Raw genomic sequence first — 21,049 nt, forward strand, 5'->3', positions numbered from 1 at the left:
GCTTCAGAGGGAAGGCCCATCCCAGCCTTTCACATTGATTCTGCTATGCCCACACAGTGGCACTCCCCCGTGGATCCACCTCCCAACTTTACTTGGATTGCTTCCTTCTCGCGACATGATGTGGCTTTGGCAACTTTTGGCTTACAGGAACCCCAACACCCCCCCCCCCCCCCCCCCCTCCTCCTTGCCTTTCTGGACGGGGATCATGGACAACGTCCAGGAGCAGACCTCACAGATTACCCCCACTCCCCCAGCAGGTGAGGATGAGGATAGTGGGCTTCCATGACCGCCAGTGGCACATTGACCCTTCCCCCGTGAAGGTAAAAGAGGATTCGGCCTGTGGCGACTTTGGCTTTGGGAAAGCCGCCCCTTGATCTGCCTCCAATGGGACCCAGGAGAGTGGTATTGGCGGGACCTGCCGACGAACTGCCCAGAGGCTCCAAACATCCACTTCTTCCAGTACACTCAGCTTGCCTCGGCGGGGGCATTCTCTTACAGCCACTAGATGGCATCCTAACGGCTATAGCGCACTGGCAAGTCCAAGGCATACTCCATGTTATTGGCAGCTTCCGCCCTCAGAAGGTTACTCCTCTCTTCCTCTAGCTTTTGGCACACCACAGCCTTGCAGTGCCTGGCTCCCTATTACAGGCCGACCAATCCGGTGCAGCGGCCCCAAGGAGACTTAGCATTCATTGCCCTTGGGATTGTCCAAAGGCAAATCAAGTTTGGTGGAGGATTCTCACGCCTTTCACATCCAAGCCGAACACCCTCCGATTCATCACATGCAGAGCAGCAGTCTACCGAGGAGGGTGCAACCCTTCTTTACAAGGAGAACACCCGCCCTTACCCTTCAGCTCACCCACTTTCGGATTTCAGCTATCCTTGCCTGAGCAGTCCAGGTTATAGAGGACTGGATTTTGTCAAAGATGGGAGATCATCAGCAGTATCACCGCTTGGTGTATCTGCTGGCGGGCAAGATGCAGAGAGGCCATTGATGGCACATCCACCCTCCTGGCAGAGGTGATCCGCACCATTTGGCTAGATATCATCAACACTCTACGAGGACGCTGGAAGTGCCTCACACGCGACTCGGAGCAAATGCAGCGGCGTGGTCCACCTTCCTCGCATTTGGAGTCTGGACCCTTTCCTTACTAGAGAGGTCGATGAACCCTCTTGGAATTACAGGCCCCATTGTGGCTTTTCTCTCCCCTTCCCCTGATGTAATCTCCCTTTGAGAGTGGACAACCGGAGAGGAAGCCCCCTCTTTTTTTTCTCTTTATACCTCTTTGGTGTGATGTACATGGCAGGCTACCCCCTGGGGCTGCTAGTTTTGTAGTTCAGTTTTCTGTGGACGTTCTCTTTTATGACTGATGAAGGATCTACTTTTGGAAAAAGGAGGAGTAAAGACTTTAAAGGTGTGCGAAATACACTTAGAAACCACAATTTTAAGCACCAAGAGAGAAATTTAAAGTCAACTAGAGGCCTTCATAAGAAAGCAACTCTGATACAATACATATGAGGGCTATTGCCTTCTTTTTTTCTCTCAAAAGCTCAATAATCTTGGCATGCAAAACTCGTTGACAGATGTGCATTCCATGTCTTCCAAGATTTTCTCAGCTTGAATTAGGAACTCTTCTTGGGCCTTGATGTAATGCATATCCTACAAGAGGAGAACACATTTATTTCACACAAAAAGGCCCTGCAATTGCTGTAGTAAATGGTGATGAAGACAACATGGAGGAGGATGCATACTTTTTCTTCTTCCCTCATCATCAAACCTTCTAGTTTCGGTGATTCAATTCTTCTTCGCAGATCCAGGCCACGAAGAGAGTTGATGCTCAGGTCTGCAGAGCAACAGGGCCTTTGAAGCTGCTCCCATCTCCTATAGCCATGGAGAAAAGAAAAGAGGGTTTCTAGTTCTTACCTCTCGATGGCCAAACATGAGAACTACTAAAACACAGAAACTGTTGCATACATTTAAATTCTTGCTTTGACAAACATTTTGTAATTTCAATAAAAGAAAACTTAAGCATAAGAATGGTCATGGACTAATGGTTAGTTTCAGAATGGCTATATATGATCAAACTGCAGACACTACTCTGTAAGTAGGTTCACAAGCAACGATCCCTCTATCCTTGGCCCCTTATTTGTACATATTGCACATGGCCCAAAGGTAGAGTGAATACACGGTACACGTGATAGCATTTGCAATAGTCACCCACCAAGCATGATACCTCTTCTTCTTCTTTTTTTTTGGTCCAACCTGGGTATCAAAGCTCACATCTTTTGAATATAACACAGACCACACATTAATCTCTGCTATGTTTAACCATAGTTGTCAAAATTTGCTATTGGCAAAGTCCAACCCCATTCTCACATTTTTTCCAAGAATCTACCACTGCCATGTTTTCCCAACTTGCCAGCCAACATTTTGCAATGCCCTTTTGACAACAACAGTGGAAACTGTTGGTTGGAAACAATGCCACCTTTGACAACAGCAGCAGAAACTGTTGCTTGGCAAGTTGGGAAAGCCCACATTGATTAGAATGCCACATTACATTAAGCATTGCCTTTGGAAAGTAATATCCTACCTAGTTGTCACATAAAGGGATAGCCATTAAGCAAGCCACACAACCGCCATGGTGGTGACCCCTACTGCCACCATCAAGCCACATTGTAGGGCTGGTTATTTTCCATAGGCTGAGGCTCAGGCATGAACACGATCCAGCTGATGGGTGCTCAAGGTCGCAGAGTGAGGGGGGGCTGGTTGAAGGGGCCGTTTCGATTTGTTTTCGCCAGTTTTGAAAACCTTTTGGGGATTGCAGTGATCGTTTGGCTGGGACAGTTAGACAATTATGCTTCAATAATCTGTGCATTTCTGTCCTCTCAACATGTTAGGCAGTTTCTCAGTCTAGAAAAATAGCAAAGAGTCATAGTTAGTTAGATGGGACCATAGTCAAATGAAAGAGTCCGTATAAATAATAAAACAGACCTGGAGCCAATGAGGTGATAGCTCAAAACCAGCAGGTCCTGGGTTCAAAACCTAACATGGTGCTTCCTCCAGGGCATCACCTATGGGCGGATAAAAAAGCACCTATGGGTGGTAGAAAATGGTAACTACAGGAGGATGTTGGGTCTAAGGCCAGTCGGAAATTAAAAAGAAAAAAATCAGACCTGGAAATCTCGACTGTCTCTGCTTTCCTTTCAAGGTTGAAAAGCCTTTTTGTTGCACTGTGAGCTTTTAGCAAACCTTCATCATGCGAGTCCTTCCGATGACCCTGAGAACAATCACAGTGATTGTGAAGAATTCAGTTTACATATGAATCCTCCATAATTTTTTTACCTTGATACCATTGGATTTACCTCAGGAATAGTCTTATCAAAGGCAATCTTGTACATTTCAAGCTCTTGTCGGCTATTCTCAACTTCGAGTGCAATTTCAGCTGCTATATCCTTTGCATGCTCTAGTTCATTTTTTTGTCTGGCCATTTCTTCAGCTTCTAAAATAACAGGCAAACAAAAACGCACCTCAGTTTTCCTGATTTGTGGTTTAAAGACTCAAGCTTCTCCTGCTGATGAACATATATACATGAAATGCAGGAAGATAGATGTTGGCTTCCTGACCTGTTTGCATGTGAAATGTGTGTTCAAGCAGCTGCTTCCTAAGTGCTGCATCTACTTGAGATATTTGTTCTTTCATACGAAGCATCACTTCTCGTTCTACTTCAAGATCTTTTCGTTCCTGAGAGGATGCACAAATTCTATGTTCTTAGAACAGCCTTGAAATCACGTAAATAAATCTGACTGGTTTTAGCCATAACCTGCAATCAAGATGTTGAAAATAACATGCAAAAATGCAAGTATACAAGTCATCCTTCTCCCCTTCTCTACTCATTTGTCGCACATACCAGAGCTACTTCTTGAGAGTGCGGATGTTGGTGTGTTCCTAATAGGGGTGACCAAATGCTCATGGACAAAGTTTGCACATGACACTCAAGCCATCTTAAAAGCAACAGACAGAAGTCTTTAACTGTTTAGCGGCTGATTCGCAACTGCCTCTCACTAGGACTTGATGGCAGTCTTGATTCCAAGGTTTAGGTTGCTTTTGAGACTGTCATACTCCTAAAGCATGAAGGGGATCTTGGGATTATTGATCCAGTGATGCAAAGAAAAGCATAATTACTAAAACTCATTGTGTATGGTCTTCTTCTACAACCACTATCAAAGTTGGCCCTCCCTGTCAGAAGGGTCACCCTCATGCAAACATTTCCCGAAAGCGAAGGATCATTACACCGAAAATACCCCAAGCAGAAGGCAAGTACCTCTTTGGCACCACCGAAGTTGATTTTACCTTTCCCACCTTTCCAACCTCATTACACGATAAGGTGGACGCTGTGAAGGCCATCAGTTTCGACACCCATCATTCATCCCCTTCTCATGCGCCTTCCTTGCCATTTGATCCTCCATCAACATGTCCCACTGTTGCAACAGTCACACCTGTGCACAATGAAAAGCAATGGGGCCTACCCCACTCCCTAGAAGCTTAGCAAGGTCCAACCTCATCTCCTCTTCCTTATACAGTGTGGTGAACCATAATTTTCTGCAAGCACTCAAGGATCTCCAAGATGCCCCTGCATACACCTCCTCTGGTTAGTCCACAACCATGGGAAGCAGTGGTGTTCTGTAATACAGAACAAGGGACCTCTTTCAGTGGAGAAATGCTCAAACAAAATTGACATGAGGTATCCCTGTCTAATCTATTACAATCGAGGCCCAGCAACCCAGCACACTTCCCATGCATATGGAAGTAAAGAGCATGACAAAGCCTCAGTAGGTAGTACTAGGGTCAACAAGGACGGGCACATAACAGCATGCACGGGCCTTGGTCACTCAGGTAGGTCTGTCACTGATTATTGTAATCCTCTCATCACATGCAAATCAATGGGGTTCCACTCTCAGTGCCATTGTGGATGGAGGATATGGTGCCAACACAATGCTGTACTTCCCACTAGAAGCGGTTGGGCCTGTGTCCTTCATGATTGAGGCTCAAAAAAGTTGTGGATTTTCCTTGAGTATGACCCCACGATGCAACCACCCTCAAGAGTCTCAGCGACATTGTCTTTGGGATTGCCCGAAGGCTCAGCAGATTTGGCAGCGGATTCTCCGCATCATTGTAGCCCTCTCATCACATGCAAATCAATGGGGTTCCACTCTCAATGCCATTGTGGATGGAGGATATGGTGCCAATACAATGCTGTACTTCCCACTAGAAGCGGTTGGCCTAAAAATCACTAGGCCGTTCAATTTGGGTCAGGATTGCAGACCAATGCGAGTTTTTTCTGCTTGGTCTTGTGGAAGGTGTAAGCATGGAAATCCAAGATACAACTCTCCCCCTATATTTTGTGGTGATCAGGCTACCGTAGGTACAGGCCTTGGCTGAGGAGGACCTCTGTCCTTCATGATTGAGGCTCTAAAAAGTTGTGGATTTTCCTTGAGTATGACCCCACAGTGCAACCACCCTCAGGAGTCTGAGCGACATTGTCTTTGGGATTGCCCGAAGGCTCAGCAAATTTGGCCGCGGATTCTCCGCATCTTCACTATGGACAGGGCATCGACCCGGACCATTACATGGGGCACTGTTGCTTGGGCCACAGACGTTGGAGTGGTCAAGGCTTATGATGGGGGAGGGCTAGCCCTTCAAGTCTCTCACCATCGTATTGCAGCAGTTCCAGTTCCAGTCACAACCCCAGTGCCCACCTACAGGTGACTGGCGGCCAGGGTCAGGTGTGGTTGGGTCTTGCCTTAGAGCCACAAATTGCAACTTCCCTATGTGGGTACACTAGCCCATTTGTCGCATCCTCACTCCGTTGTCACACCGGAATACTCCCTTGCCAAAGGGGTGAAGGGAGCGCTCTCTATGCCTAGATGGAGGCCAAAAGAGATGGTCCTTCGCGGTGGTTCTATCTCACAAAAGGCAAGGAATGAAGGGGAAGCTAATGCAAGAAGACAACCTACAAACAAACCTATTAAAGTAAGCATCCATCTAGCATGCATGAATCTAACAGCATACAAGCAAGCATGAAAAGGAGAGCTCACAAGTAAACTATTGCAAGGGAATGGCTGTGTATTGCTTTTTCTCAAAAATGACTTATCTACAAGTGATTAGTTTTCACACTAGACCAGCCAAACTTATCTAGAAGAAGAGGGGACAGGAGAGCTCACAAGTAAACTATTGCAACGGAATGGTTGTGTATTGGTTATTGTCAAAAATGACTTATCTACAAGTGACTGGTTTTCACACTAGGCCAGCCAGACTTAAAAATGGTCAGGCCTCTATTACTAGTCTTATGCAAGTAGTATGTACACGAAGGTAAGACCGCTTTATACATTCCACACTGTCTTGCAAAAGATAAGTGCCTGTTCGAGCGGGTAAGATGGCAAAGTGCCTTATGGTAGGTCAAGCATTGAAACCATGTTAACCTACAGAGTGGTTAACACCCTATTAATTCCCCTACCCCCTTATCGGCCCCCCTACAGCTTATCGATCCCCATTTCACCCTATTCATCCACCATCCCCATTTCACCCTATTCATCCCCCATCTCCTTAACCACCACACACCCCCCCCCCCCCCCCCCAATCACCCTATCAACCTACTATCCCCTTATCGCCACCCCTACAGTTGATCGCTGCCCTCCTCCTATCTCCTATCGTCCCCACCCTACTTGCTCTCTTGCTCACCCGCCTATCCCACCACGTTCTACCAGTGCACACCTCTCCACCTTTTGCCAGGAGAGGTCCTCCCAACCAAAATACATCTCTGGGCAGATTTGCTGCAGCAAACACATGGATTGTGTGGAGTTTATGTTGCCTCATAGTTACTAGTGTCCAACAGTAATGTTGGTGGTGAAGATAGCCAAACCCTTTAAGGTAGTAGAAATCCTTGTCGTCATGTCCAACATTAATGTTGGTGGTGAAGATAGCCAAACCCTTTAAGGTAGTAGAAATCCTTGTCGTCATGGCCTCCCTTTTGCCAAAAACTGCCGTAGCGCCACCATGGGCAATCCTGCACCGTATGTCCAACAGTATGAAACACCACAAACACTTCTAAGCATCTTGTTGATCCTTGAACTCCTCTACTTCCTTCTTGAGATGGGCCAAGGACCCCTCTTTACTTTGGAACTTTTGCAATCTCAGGGCTTCTAGGTCCCATTTGAGTTGGGCCACTAGGTCATCCAGACAGGTGACACCCAAGGTGGTACCCATGCATGGTAGCAGTCGCCAGGAATTCTCAAGTTGGGAGAATAAATCTTGAAACTCTGGTAGGATAGAGGCTGTCCTCATGCTCTCAAAGATCTTTTGCTGATTTCTTTGACACAACAGGCCTTCACCATTGCAGAGATGGGGTTCGGAGGTTGAGGAGACCAGATGGTACCATAGAGGAAAATCCCCCTCAGGTTCAGCCATAGCCACAGGTTCCTTCAAAGATCTCCTTTCAGCAAATTCCCTCACCCCGCCCATGTAGGCAGTGAGGGAGAGTCTGGCAGCGTACACGGGAGGTGGTGCCCCCATGCCCCCAGGCCCTCTTGTGCTCCCTGTAGCTGAACTGAATGCCATACTAAAGAAATTGAACAAACTGAATGGATTGTATTAATTGCCTTTAGGAGTAGAGAAAACCCTTCTTATACAAAAAGCCCGTAGGCATTACAATCCCTTCATGTGGGATAACTCACACACATCGTGCTTTCTCATGTGCCTACCACGGGCAACCTACCCGTGTACAGGTGCCCCGGGTGTTAAGAGTTCACTGTCCTGGTGAACAAGCAGAAAAAACAAGTACATAGCTTCCATTCATGTGTATGATCACCAAACTACCAAAAATACTATACAAAAGATAACCATCATCAACCACTAAGACATGAGAAGGTGGGGTCAGGCTTGCATCACCACAGACCAAACCGTCCCCCCTACTGCACCAAGGGTGGGTCGAGCCCTCTGCCCCCTTGGTTCCTAGTCTAATGCAAGATGCCACAGGTGGCTCCAACAACTTCCATACATAGATGATTAACTTTGGGATAAACCCATCCACGTAACCTCAAACCTCAAAAACACAAATGAAAAGCTACATAAGTGAATACATGAACTTGCACCCCAGAAGCCATTGAAAGCCCGATGTCCTTGTTCAAGAGAAGGTGTCGCTGAGACACTCCATTGCGGGGCAACCAACCCTTCCTTGGTACTAGTAGCAACCTCCTCCCCAACCTGCCTTTGGCTTGCCTTACCAATTTTTCTCCTTTTTGGACTTGTGTGCAATAGAACTGGTTCTTCTTCACCTCAAAATCCGTTGAATGTCTGAGTGGTGGTCTTTGCAAATCCCTGGAATTAAGAACTTGCGCTGGGTGGAATCCTGGCTGTTAACGTGCACCCACCCGGTGAACAGAACATTGTCCACCGGTCCTCGCCTGTGGCTACCTTGGGGGGAACTCAACTGGCAATGGCGGATTTGGCTCTGCAACAGTGTGTGCCACTGAGACCTGTTCCGCAACAGCAGGCAAGCAAACCGCAAATTCGAACCTGGGCTTGTCATCAACTCTCAGTGGGTGGGTTTGGCAGAAGGCAAGGGTGTGGTAGGGGGGTGGATATACCCATGCATGCCTTGAGTAATCATCAATGAAAGTCACGAAGTACAAGTGTTTACCAAATGACGGAGTTTGCAAAGCTGGGTGATATGGGCAAGGTGGGGGTGATAGGGTGGTGGATAAGTGCACGAGATAGGTGAGAGGGATCTGCAGCGGTTGAGCCCTTATGTAGGTTGCGGAGGTAGGAGATACAGCCTGATCGGTGGGGTAGTGAGTTGGTGTGAAAACGGTGGTCCTCACAGCAGCCGAGCCCCCGTCTGCCATGTCAGCAGGCCGTGCCAAACGGTGTGTGGGGCAGCCAAGCGTGCCAACAAAGACCGCCGAGTGCAGAGCGGTGGGTGAAGGGTGACCAAAGCGGCGAATGTTGGGACTCGGGAGGCTGCCGACCAGCACGCCGGTGGGATGCTGGAACCCTCAGGCATGATAGTCGACGACCAGAGTGGCAAGGATCAGCTGAAGTGGGGGCGTCCTCAGCATAGTGGGGAGCACAACAACCAAGTGGGGCTGAGTTGGGCGCGGAGCAGCATCATGATGTGAGAGGAGGTCGAAATGGGCGCCATGCAACCGATATGAAAGGAAGTGAGTGGAATCGGGCGGCAGAATGACGGCCCCTCCAACCGCCGGTTTGGTGTGAATGGTAAGAACACGACGAGCTGGCCAGGAGTGCAGGGTGTGAAGCAACCCAAGCATGAAGGTGACGAGAAGTAGGTGGCGGATGATAGGGGCGACGACAGAGAGTAGGGAGGGCGATGAAAGCGAAGTGAGAAAGGGGCTATGAGAGCGAAAGGGAGGGGGGGGGGGTGTTGTGGAAGAAGGCAATAATAGAGAAGAGGGGAAAGAGAGCGAGGAGGAGATGGGGTTCTGTAAGTGAGGGAAGGCAAGTTGGAGAGGATGAGGACCAGGCCACACCAACCCATGTACCAGGACAGCACCAACACTATGAGTAGCCGATACCTACAGAAGCCGGTGACAAAAGGCACCAGCGTAGAAAAAAAACCAGAAAAACAGAAGCTACACGGAGCAACGAATGTTATCGAATCCTAGACTAGAAACCTGGAGCAGCACAGCAGATGATGCGTGGAGGCATCCATGCGCACAACAAAGAAAAACTAAGCTACGGCTCGAGATCTGGGAAGGGGGAGCGATGGAAGCTTGACCCCTCCCCAGTAGGATCGCCAGAATTTAGCTACACCTGCAGCTGAACTGAATGCCAAACTAAAGAAATTGAACAAACTGAATGGACTGTATTGATTGCCTTCAAGAGTAGGGAAAACCCTTTTTATACAAAAAGCCCATAGGCATTACAATCTCCTCATGTGGGATAACTCACACACCTCGTACTTTCTCATGTGCCTACCACGGCAACTTACCCACAGTGCACGGCACGGAGCTTGCAGCTTGGGAGCGATTTTGTATGACACTGCGGATCACTGATGCATGGCAACATGAGGCTTTCTCCCGTTCTCACGACAGTCTTAGTTTTTCTCGGTCGGATCGCCGGCAGGGAGGGACTAATTTATCACGGATTGATCGCTTCTATGTGGGCGACAGGGTCGGGGAGCGTGGTGGCTCCATTGGCATTCTCACTGGCACCTCTTTCTCAGACCATGCGCCAGTTATTTTGACTCTTGAGGAGAGGACACGGGAGACCAGCTTGCAGTTGAGGATCCCAGAGAGGATACTTACAGACCCCAGTCTTTTTGAGGACATTGAGAGGATATGGTAGGATAGCCACAGCTCTGACCTGGATGCAGCAGGCCAGTGTGCCCAGGGGCTCATCGAGCTCAGCTCTTTTTTGCACGCTACAACCTTGACACGGCTAGGAGAGACACGAGAGCAGGAGCGTCGCTTGAGACGTAGCCTTGCTTCGCTCCAGCGTCTTCAGGAGCAGCAGCCCACATGTGAGTGGGTGGCGTCCCAGCTGAGCCAGGCACGTCAAGAGGTTCGAGAGGCAGAAGAGTAGAGACACGAGTTTTACTATCATCGCCAAGCCTCTCACTGGACTCAGCTTGGTGATAGAGTGACTGGGGAGTTTTTTGAGATCACCGGACCCCGCCATGCTCAAGCAGGAGTACGCCAGCTTAGGAGGCAGGACGGATCGTTAGCCACTGAGCCCGAGAAGATTAGAGCTATTGCCATTGAGTTCTACAGAGACTTGCTTTTAGCGTAGCCAGCCACGGAGGCACGTGATGCTTGCATGGACCCATGTGCAGAGGAGGGTCACAGATCGTATGCGCACAGCTTTGGGTGCGCCCCTTTCAGAGGATGAGCTTGTTGAGGCTTTGAGGGCCCTCCCGCGTCATAGTTGCCCTGGGGAGGACGGTTTGACGCCTGCCTTTTTTATGCACTATTGGGACCTTTTGGGGCCATGCCTCCGCAAGGGTTTTCAGCATGTTTTGGACACTGGGGTGATGCCACAAAGTTCTTCAGAGGGCTTGATCTTTCTTATCCCCAAGGGGGAGGGGGTGTCAGATGATATTCGGCAGTGGAGGCTTGTTTACAAGGTCCTAGCCAAGGGCTTGAGTTTGAGGATCTAGCCCTTCCTTGGGGATTTGATTCATGCTACCGAGACAGGCTTTGTCAAGGAGCGCAGTATCCTTGACAACATCTTCACCTTCTGGGAGGCGACGGCCCGAGCTAGGTTTCTCGGCGAGGACTTGGTCGTTATGCTTCTCGACTTTGAGAAGGCATACGATAGAGTCGATTGGGGTTTTCTGGAGGGCACTAAGCTTCGCCTGGGTTTTGAGCCAGACTGGATTCGAGGAGTGGTGGCTCTATATTCCACAGCTCGTAGTAGCTGGGGGCCGAGTTTTGAGCTGATCAGATCAGTCCATCAGGGATGCCTCTCGCTCCGTTCCTTTTTCTTTTCTTTGCAGAGGCTATGAGCATGTATCTGACAGCAGAGGAGGTTGGCTTGAGAGGACTCCAGCTTCCAGTCCGGGTGAGGACTTGCTTGATTCTGAGTTTGCTGATGACACGGGATTGTTTTTGCATGGCAAGGAGGCCAATCTACAGAGAGCGGAGCAGTCTCTACAAGTTTTTGGTGTGGCTTCGGGAGCATTGATCGATTGGTGCAAGACAATGGCTTTTTGGATCAGTAGCGCTCCCGCTCCGGCATGGAGCCCAGACCCGGGTTTTAGATGGATTCCTCCTGGCACAGCAGTGCGGTATCTGGGATGCCAGATTGGACTTGATTTGTCACCTGAGCAGCAGATCGCCCTGCTTCTTCTGAGCATTCCAAAGAAGCTTCTATATTGGAGTACAGCTCGGCTTTCCTTGGCTGGGAGGGTGGTGGTGACAAATCAGGTGCTTTTAGCGACTATATGGTATATCACGTCTTGCTGGATTTTCTCGAGCTCTTGCATCAGCCAGGTACAGAGGCTGATCAGGAACTTTCTTTGGTCAAGGCGGGATGGTCAGCCGGCCCAAGCAAAGGTTGCTTGGGCAGTTATTACTCTTCCGCTGACCCAGGGGAGCTTGGGCATTATAGATCTAGCTGATCAGAGTAGAGCTTTGTTGGTGAAGCTTATTGTTCGGGGGCTGCTTCCAGGCGCTGAGCCTTGGAAGGAGCTTCTTTTTCAGCGGCTCTGCAGGCTAGAGCTCCCCCAGCAGGGGACACTTGGGCACCAGAGATACGGTGGATCTTCATAGAGATGAGGAGGACAGGCCTCAGTAGAGGATGGGAGGACAGATTTGCCTTGAGCATCCTGCGAGCTTGGGAGTTGCTGAGACCGGAGCTTTCTCAGAGACCTCCCACTTGTGATGAGGAGCGGGCTAGATAGCCGCTCATCTAGAGCCCTTCGGTACGCACAGAGCAGGGTCATATGCTGGGTTCTCGGCCTCGTCTAGCCTGGGGACCATTGGCGGCAGGCCCAGCACGTAGTTTTGGAGATTGGCACGCCTTTTGCAGCCTCTCGGAGGAGATCCAGGCGGAGAGGCTGAGTCACTTCAGAGGGGGGCTGATTCTGAGGGATGACAGGCCCAGCACGCAGTTTTGGAGATTGGCAGGCCTTTTGCAGTCTCCTGGAGGAGATCCAGGCGGAGAGGCGGAGTCACTTCAGAGGGTTGCTGATTATGAGGGATGACATCCAGGAGGCACTCACTGAGGAGTGGTTCACGCCTTTCGAGCCAGCGGCCCCACAGTGGATGGGAGCCTTTACACAGTTGGAGATCCTGATTGCTGTCAGAGCTTGCACTGAGGATGGTAGATGCCTCTACTATGAGATACAGGATGAGGGCAGACTTCAGAGAGTGGAGGAGGAGTCGCCTTTGGTTGCAGAGTGCATCTTTCAAAGGATATGGGTAGTGGCCGCCACTTCTCGGAAGTGGCATATTGATCCAGACCCTGCAGATGTGGACTCTGATTGGCGCATATGGGCATATGTTGCGCGCCCCTTGGCCAGGCTCCAGTGGGACCCTGGCGAGTACGAGTGGCATGATCCTTATGCGACCCCCGAGGCCACAGAGATCACCTTTTCTAGTACACTGTTCGGTTGGGGAGGCATATTTTGACTGCGAGGAGGATGGTCTCTCCAGCTACATCGAAGCATTGGCGGCTCTACAGGGACTCTCACAGGAGTTCCTGGAGGATTTTTGGACCAGGCTCTGGGCTAGTAGACAGGCACGCAGGATCTCGGCTTTCCAGTGGCTGGTTGCCCACAGGGGCTCTGCAGTTGGCACCTGGCTTGTCTACAGTGGCCTTCCGCCGCCCTGCGTCCAATGCGGCCACCCATTGGAGACACAGCGACATTGCCTATGGGACTGTCCACAAGCGCAGCAGATTTGGCTGAGGACTCTGCGCATTTTGGCCCCCCTCTCTCCAGAGGGAATGTATACGTGGGGAGCCGCTGCTTGGTCGACTTCATCAGGGCTAGCTATGGGATACGAGATGGATTAGGCTAGCCAGGCCATCAGATTCATTGGGAGCCAGCCTCGCCTTGTTCCTTCACCGGATTTCTCGACAGCCGGCTGGACACAGGAGAGGGATTTACGATGGGAGCTCCTCAGCAGCCTCACCATATGGTTCACCTGGAGAGCCCGTTGTTTCAGGGCTTTTGAGGAGAGACTGGAGCCACCAGAGACTGTTCGGGCTATCTGGCAAGAGTTGATTCACACCCTGCGAGGATAGTATGACCGCATCCGGGGCGACTCGGATCGAGCGATCTCGCGACGCCAGGCTTTCCACACCACTTGGCGCAGCGGACCTTTCTATACTCTACACGCGGGTACCCCCCGCTGGCACTACAGCCCACCTGTTTGGATTTTCCCCCCTCCTATTGTATGATATAGCCTCTCAGTTTATTTGTACTTTTCTGCACCTAGGGAGAGTCTCCCTAGCTGCCTTGATTGGTCTCTGCTCTGCCTTCTTATGAGCAGGAGAGGGTTTGTAGTCCATTGGGCTTTTTTATAACTAATGAAAGGATCTTTTCATGGAAAAAAAAAAGATTCACTTTGAATCCTTCCGTGAAGCAAGTGTCCAAGCGAGGATGGCTTTCTAGTCACTCTCTTTCCGTGTCATTGGGATCGCATGGAAGGTGGTTTCATGGCCATCTTCAATGAAATCATGGCCTCAAAGGAGAGACTCTCCAAGGGGCTGATTCGCTTGATTTGGAAGGAGGATGGTGTGACCGTTTGGAGATATGGCAATGGCGCCCCATCTCCCTCCTAGGAAACACTTACAAATCCTCTCCAAGGCCATCAGCCGATGCTTGATGTACCGGTCTTCTTTTCTGTACAGGATGGATTGCAGCTGGAGAGATGTGACGTGCAGGACCTTATCGAGGGCCCCCAGATTCGTCCAGTCAGAGTTGTTGGCAGGTTAGGGAAGCACGTCTTTGTTGACCCCCCCCCAAGATGATCACATAGAGTATTGGCCTTTGGTTGTATGGTGGTTGCCCTATTGGACATTTGCATTGGGACTCGAGAGTGGAAGGATGCTTGTAACCCTTTGAAAAGCATGCCTTTTTTCAGTTATACGGTGCTGAATGCCAGACATCTTATCTTGGGACACAATCTAAGTGTCCCTACTCTTGGACCCCATTGGGAATCTTACGGCATTTGGACTCACATTCAGAGGATATTTTGGCGGAGATTGTGGCATTCTTATAGGAAGCCACAGATTTCCTCCTTTATCTGGGTTTGTCTTCATGGTGGTCTGGCCACCAATCAGTGGAGGTCTATTACTGGTGCTTACCCAGCATGCCCTAGATGTGCAGGAGTTTTGGAGTCAGTTTACCATTGTTTATGGGAATGCAGGGAAGCACAAAGGATTTGGTCTGCGATTGCACACCTCTTTGGTAGGATTAAGAGGGATGCTATCATTTCTTTTGGTTCTATCATTTGGTTGAAACAGTCTGGGCCTCAACTGAGATTCGAGGGGACCGACAGGAGCTTGGCCATTATGGTTAGGCAAGGAGTTGCTCGGCAGAGTTGTCTTCAGGATTTGCCACTTTCACACTTTGTCCCTCCGGCACAGAGGTTAGAGAGCTCTTGGGAGATTATTGCTAACAAGAAAATGGATACCGGTGATTTTCCTAGGCTCCGTGATGAGGGCAACCTGAAGAAAATCCCGGATTTGTCTGCGTGCAAGGTGGCTCCCTATGATCTTGCAGACCAACGAAAGAGGCCAGGAAAGATACTGTTGAAGAAGAAAGTTGGAGGTCCGCCTCTGAAAATAGGGACAACGGCCCCTTTCGGGGATGACGGAGTGGATGTTCCTATTCCCTAATGTGCAACACATGAGTTTGCTCATCCTCTAAAGCATTGGAAGCATGCATTTCATTGTCCCTGTCTCTTGTGTTAGCATCTCCAACATTCATTGTATGGCTATCCATAGTGTTCTAAGTGTAGAGATAGCTAATGTTTTTGCGGTGATCATCTTTCATGATAGAAGTGAAAGAGAACCATATGCTCTGATACCAATGTAACTTGGTTGAACACAATGCTAGTCAATACACTTAAATACACCAAGATTTAATGGACAACATGCTCAATACAAGAAGTAATTTGCTGAATTGACAAGAGGCGCACAATGAGGCAGAATGGTCGGGCCCTCTCTCAAATAAAGTATATTGATCTTGGGAGAATCCAGTACATAGTGTCATGGGCATTTCTGACCAAATTTCCATACCAATGCATATGAATACAGTATTGCAAACAATGTGTTATCGGTGTGGACTTGCAGTTCACACTACCCTCTCAAGTGCCCATGTTCCCTACCATCTCCTCTTTATTGTTCTACCAACACATGGTAGCAACAATCTCCAACAAAGTACGTAGGACAAGAGAACACTACACAGGGTATGTAATCATGGAGTCTGGTTTCTCCCTCCTGCCACTTGCTAAGCATCAAAGCTTACTAATTGCAAGTAGAGTCGATGACAACGGAAGTCTTTGCGATGGAAGCGTTTGGAGTGTTTAAATCTTTGATTTATCGCGATTCTTCGCGAGAAAAGGCTTCAAGAGGATGAAGGAAAACCTAGGAAATCTTCCTCTATGGTTCACTTGAGAAAGGAGGGCTGAAATTAGGGTTTTCAACAAAAAGACCAAAAATTACAGCAAAAATAAGAGCTATTTTGCTGAATCAGTCATTGGGAGTGTGTGGGATAGTGAACACCACCTAGAAACACTCTTGGAAGCTTGGAAAACACACTAGCAAGCTTGGATATGGAGTTGGAAGGAGAAAGTGCAGAAAATACAGACAAAGAGGCCTCATGAAGGAGGCGCCTACTCCTAGAGAGAGAGGGAAGAGAGATGGTGAGTTGTCCACTCTAGGTGTCAAGTATAGAGAACAAGTGCCTTGTGGTGCAAGCTAGAACAAACACATAGCTGGTTGCTCCCTTTGTACAAAGGGAATAAGGTCTGGGCGGTGGGCATTGGGTTTTGTCCACCTCAAGACATCAGTGTGTGCGAACACAGGGCTGGTCATAACTTAAAAGTGAGTTTTGGTCACCCAAAACTTAATGAAGTGAGTTTTGGTCGCCCATTATGTGGAATGACCTCATTAGAGATTAGGCTGGGTAACCTTTGGGTGCGCTTGGATATATGCAGTGGCCAAGCAGACTAGGAGAGATATCCATCCATAGTTTGCTTGGAAGACTTTCAAAAGTATTCATATTGATTAGAAACTTGCATCCACCCCACACCTCCAAGGGAGTCGGGAAAAGGGCACGTTCTCCAAAGTTTATAAAATTTCGGGGAGGACTATGCTAACTTCTCGCCATACTTTATGTATGGTTTTTTTTAAAACTTCACTCACACAAACAAGCACGAAAATCTTATGACTTGATGAATGACATGTAACTCCGATTCAAATGTAGTAATGAATTTGGAATTATCTACCTTGCGATACACTCTGAGATCTCTATTGATGTCCATCAATTCCTCATAGGCTTGACGTTCATGCTCGTTCGAGCTCTATAAGCTGTTCATATAAACTTGAGAAAGACACACATACAAAGAGGAAGTTCTGCAAAAATGGCATGGGTTGCAGTGTCCATCTTCATTGAAGCACATCTTCATTCAAGCACTTCAAGATATTTATACATGAATGGATCGATCAGATTGATGCAGCTATACCTCATTAGTGGTGTTTTCTCCAAGACAAGGGTGCCATTATAGGTGCTTTCCTTGCTCAATCTAGATGAGGAGGGAGATCGTTTTGTTTAGTCTATCCAGCCAAGATGGAGATTGATGGGATGTGACACACAAGAGATTATTCCCTGCACTTCCTTTCATTCAGTGAGAGTAGTTATTCGCATATAGAATCACTCGCATATTGACCCTCCTCTTGATATTGTGACCCATGGGTCTTGGTGCTTTTGGCTGTATGGTGGATGTCTTATCAGAAAATATTTTCATTGGGATCATGGTGAGTGGGAGTGGCTTGATGCAGCAATCCAACGAAGAGTCTAACCTTCTACACTATCTGTAATGACAGGCTCCTTTTACTTGCATAGATTTGGTGGACTTCTACACTCAGGCCACAGTGGGAGAGTATTGACATTACCCCATTGATTAAAAAGAGATTTTGGCACTGACACAGGAGGAGGCAAATCTCCCACTTCTTTTGGTTATTCTTACATGGTGGCCTACCCATTACTCATCAGTGGAGGGGTATTTTTGGTGCAGACCCCTTGTGTCTCAGATGCTTGGTAGCTTCAGACAGTACAACATTACATATGGGGGTGTAGAGCTGCTTAGAGGATTTGGGGCTCTATAGCTTAGCTTATGAGCAGATTGAGAGAGACCATCTCTGTTACTTGGGGTGCTGTTGCTTTGCTCACTTTGTCTGGTCCACAGATATTTCTTGAGGCACGGATTTGGACACCACCATTATGATATGCATAGGTGTGCCTCGAACATTGCATTTACTAGATATTTCTCATTCAGAGTGTACACTACCTCTGCAGAGGATTCCTCTACATAGGATTGATACTACTTGGGAGATCATTGCCGGTATCACAGCTTGGCAGATTTGGAGGGCCATATGCACATGTGCCATAGAAGGCATTCAAATATACGACACTCAGTGCATTTGTACTATATGGGGAGATATTATTCACTCTTATGGCCACAGGGGCTCGTATATAGGCACTATCCTTATCTGCACAAGAAAAGCCCACATTTGGTTGGAGATCACCATACATTTTGGGATGAGGATTTTCTGTTCCGACTTCTAGCCATGATTTTGTACAGTCTATTCATACTTAATAGAAGCCTCTTTTCTGCCCAAAAAAAAAGGACCCATCGGTTGGAGTGGCGTGGGCACGGAGGGATCTCCTATGAGAAAAAAAAGCCCTTTCTCCTTTCTTGTGGGATCTCTAGAGGTCATTCAAGATGAATCTTGCACCTCCATGTTTGCTAATTTTTTCCATTTAACTTACTGCTCTCGGGCTACAACAAAGCCAAACTTCTCACCCATGTCTAACAATTTATCTATCAAAATTGGGCTAAGGTGAAGTATTTCTTTTCAAAAAAGACATCTTTAAAGTGTCAAATACCATAGAGTTCCTTTCAGAAAGGATACTCTCTGAAGACATTGCTGGAAGAGCCCTCAGATGGAAGCAAGCGTGTGAGTCATATTGACTGATAACGATGGGATTTCCAAACAAGGGCTAGGGCAAGCTTTAGACATAAGGAAGGCTGACTTAGCTGAAGGTGTGGGGAGAAGTGAAAGGGAGAATGAAACTGAGAAGACAAGGATTTCATGCAACAAAAAGAAGAAAGTACAATGATCACCCCTACACCTTTGATGTTCATGTGCCACTGCCTATTAAATCAAGCCAATCTGTGACCAAAGATAATATACTCTATTTCATTAGACTCCAATTAAGCAGCATTTTTAGATGTTTTTTCACTAGCACATATGGGTATGTTACAGGTACTTACATTATTTTCTTGAATACTCACATATCCTTAGCTACCCTTACATTGGTGACTAAACTTATTTCAAAAAGGTACACCAAACACAAAAACAAGTTTGCAAAGGCATCCAATTATCCATGTCATCCATTTATGAACATTAGTCTTCTTCCCATGGATTCACTAAAGATAAACCTAAAAGTTTCTATCAAAAAAATTTACCTCCAAAACCTTAGATAACAATGTTTGTTCTTCTGGAGAACACAAGTTATGTATCTGTTCTAGTTTCTCCCGTGAAGCTGTTCCAACGTCCAACAATTGTCCACGTTCACTTTGAAGAATTTCCTACTCAGAAGAAATACATTTATGAAAATGGACATTTCAATGAGATAAAGTCAAATCTGACTAGAAAATCAAGGATCTGCTATTATAAAATTGGCAAATGCTCTAGCAATGTGTATCCTCTCTGTCCTGAATTGTGTCTTACCCTTCATTGTGATGCATCTTAGACTTCTTTATAATGTGTCTTAGACTTCTTTATAATGCGTCAGAAAAGCTCATTCCCTTGTTTTTCACTATTACGTGTGTATATGTGCACGCAAGATTGAATAAATAAAGAAGAGGAGGAGATTCCACATGAAGAACCGTGTCTCAAGAGCCGGAGAGAGAGGAGTTAGGCACACAACAAGAAAAAAAACCCACGGACCCACCATGACGTCAGTTTGGTAAGTCGGTAAGCTGGCCACCAACACCGTGGTCCGTGTCATGAGTTCCGACACTCTCTCCCCTAGTAGCAATTCGAGCTTCCCTAGCTCTTGGAGAATGCGGTCCTCATAGTTACCGAGATGAAATGTTTGGAGGAATGTGTCCTTCGGAGTGGTCCAATCTGTAAAGTGGTCGATCAGAAACTAACTGAACCACTTGTCTGCAGTGTTGGAAATAAGTGCACACTAGGTGTACTCTTTTCCTAGTCTAGTATAAAACTTTTGTCTTGAGTCTTGTGTGTCTGCCATGTGGCATCTTATTTGACCCACATATCAGCTTGGCTACTATCTCTTGTACTACACACCTATATATTGTGGGTGTCACATCATAAGAAGTATTCAGCTTGTGTCTTGTCTACACTCGTCTCAAGGTTACTCTTTGTCCTTCAATCTTGTTGTTATTTCATTTCTAGTCTTCTAGTTTCTAGCTCTTGCTTCCATATTTCTCCATGGTATCAGAGCCACTGCTTCCTTGCTCCTAGAGATTGAGGAGAGGGAGGCCAAAAAGAGAAGCCATGCCCTCTCTCTCTTTCTCTAAGTGCAAGAGAGTATGCTCTCTTTCCTCCTGAGGACCTCTACTACCTACGTGGAGAAGTGACATCTTGAAGAGGAGGCATCTCCATCTTCTGCCCGTCTTCTCCACGATTGCTGCTATTTAGGCCGTCACCTCTAGCTGCTGCCATTCCTGTTCAGGCTGTCTCTACTGCTGCAGATTTGCACGCCACTTCTGCCCCCTCAGCCGCTATTCTCAGAACAGAAATCTGCCACCATTATCTTGCTCAGTTCCGCTCTTATTCTCAGCCACCACTCAGCCTCGCAGGCCTGAACTTCTTACTGCACGATGTTATTCGTGGAGAGAGAGCTAGAGCAGCAGCCGACCAGCATCAAGTCGGTAGACCAGCATCTATTTGCTACCGACTTGCTGCTGCAGCAGCTCAGCAAATTTCCGCCGTTTTTTTTGGAGCCGCCTCAGCTTTGGACATTCATGGTACTACCCTGATGCTTTCCTTTGGCTGCCTTCTTCATCGACTCAAGGGGCTGTCTCTGCCTGGGATTTATTGCGCTTGAAGAGTCTACAAGGTACTGTGCATTGTCTCCTTCAATTTGCTGGCCAGTACTTTTGCAATTTGGATCTCTTCTTTCATTCATTTCTGCAATCTTGTAAGGAAATAGACACTGCCCTTGCATCTTAGCAAGAGGTAAGACCTTCCCACATGGCCTCTTCTACTCATTCTCTCATGTCTATCGACAAATTCAATGGGTCCAACTTTCATACTTGGCAAATC

The 21,049-nt window shown here is 47.7% G+C and overlaps 1 protein-coding gene across 11 annotated transcripts in view; it reads right to left on the minus strand.

Moving 5' to 3' along the window:
• Window positions 1–259: 259 nt before the first annotated feature.
• The window catches only part of LOC147603246 (uncharacterized), a 104,513-nt gene continuing 83,723 nt past the window's right edge, over window positions 260–21,049 (minus strand). For 6 of the 11 annotated variants that reach the window (XM_086796745.1, XM_086796739.1, XM_086796738.1 and 3 more), the window contains 6 exons: window positions 19,222–19,344; window positions 3,625–3,742; window positions 3,364–3,500; window positions 3,175–3,278; window positions 1,753–1,882; window positions 260–1,660 (listed from right to left, as the gene is read on the minus strand). In XM_086796745.1, coding sequence (XP_086652871.1) covers window positions 1,544–1,660; window positions 1,753–1,882; window positions 3,175–3,278; window positions 3,364–3,500; window positions 3,625–3,742; window positions 19,222–19,344 — 729 coding nt within the window. In that variant the 3' untranslated portion in view covers window positions 260–1,543. Of the gene's footprint in view, window positions 1,661–1,752; window positions 1,883–1,907; window positions 2,912–3,174; window positions 3,279–3,363; window positions 3,501–3,624; window positions 3,743–19,221; window positions 19,345–21,049 lie in introns of those variants that run through there. The other 5 variants (XM_086796741.1, XM_086796740.1, XM_086796744.1 and 2 more) reach the window with 4 other exon arrangements.

Source organism: Cibotium barometz, chromosome 64 (genome assembly GCF_041138505.1).
Source record: "Cibotium barometz isolate CiBa-2024 chromosome 64, ASM4113850v1, whole genome shotgun sequence".
Classification (NCBI taxonomy): domain Eukaryota; kingdom Viridiplantae; phylum Streptophyta; class Polypodiopsida; order Cyatheales; family Cibotiaceae; genus Cibotium; species Cibotium barometz.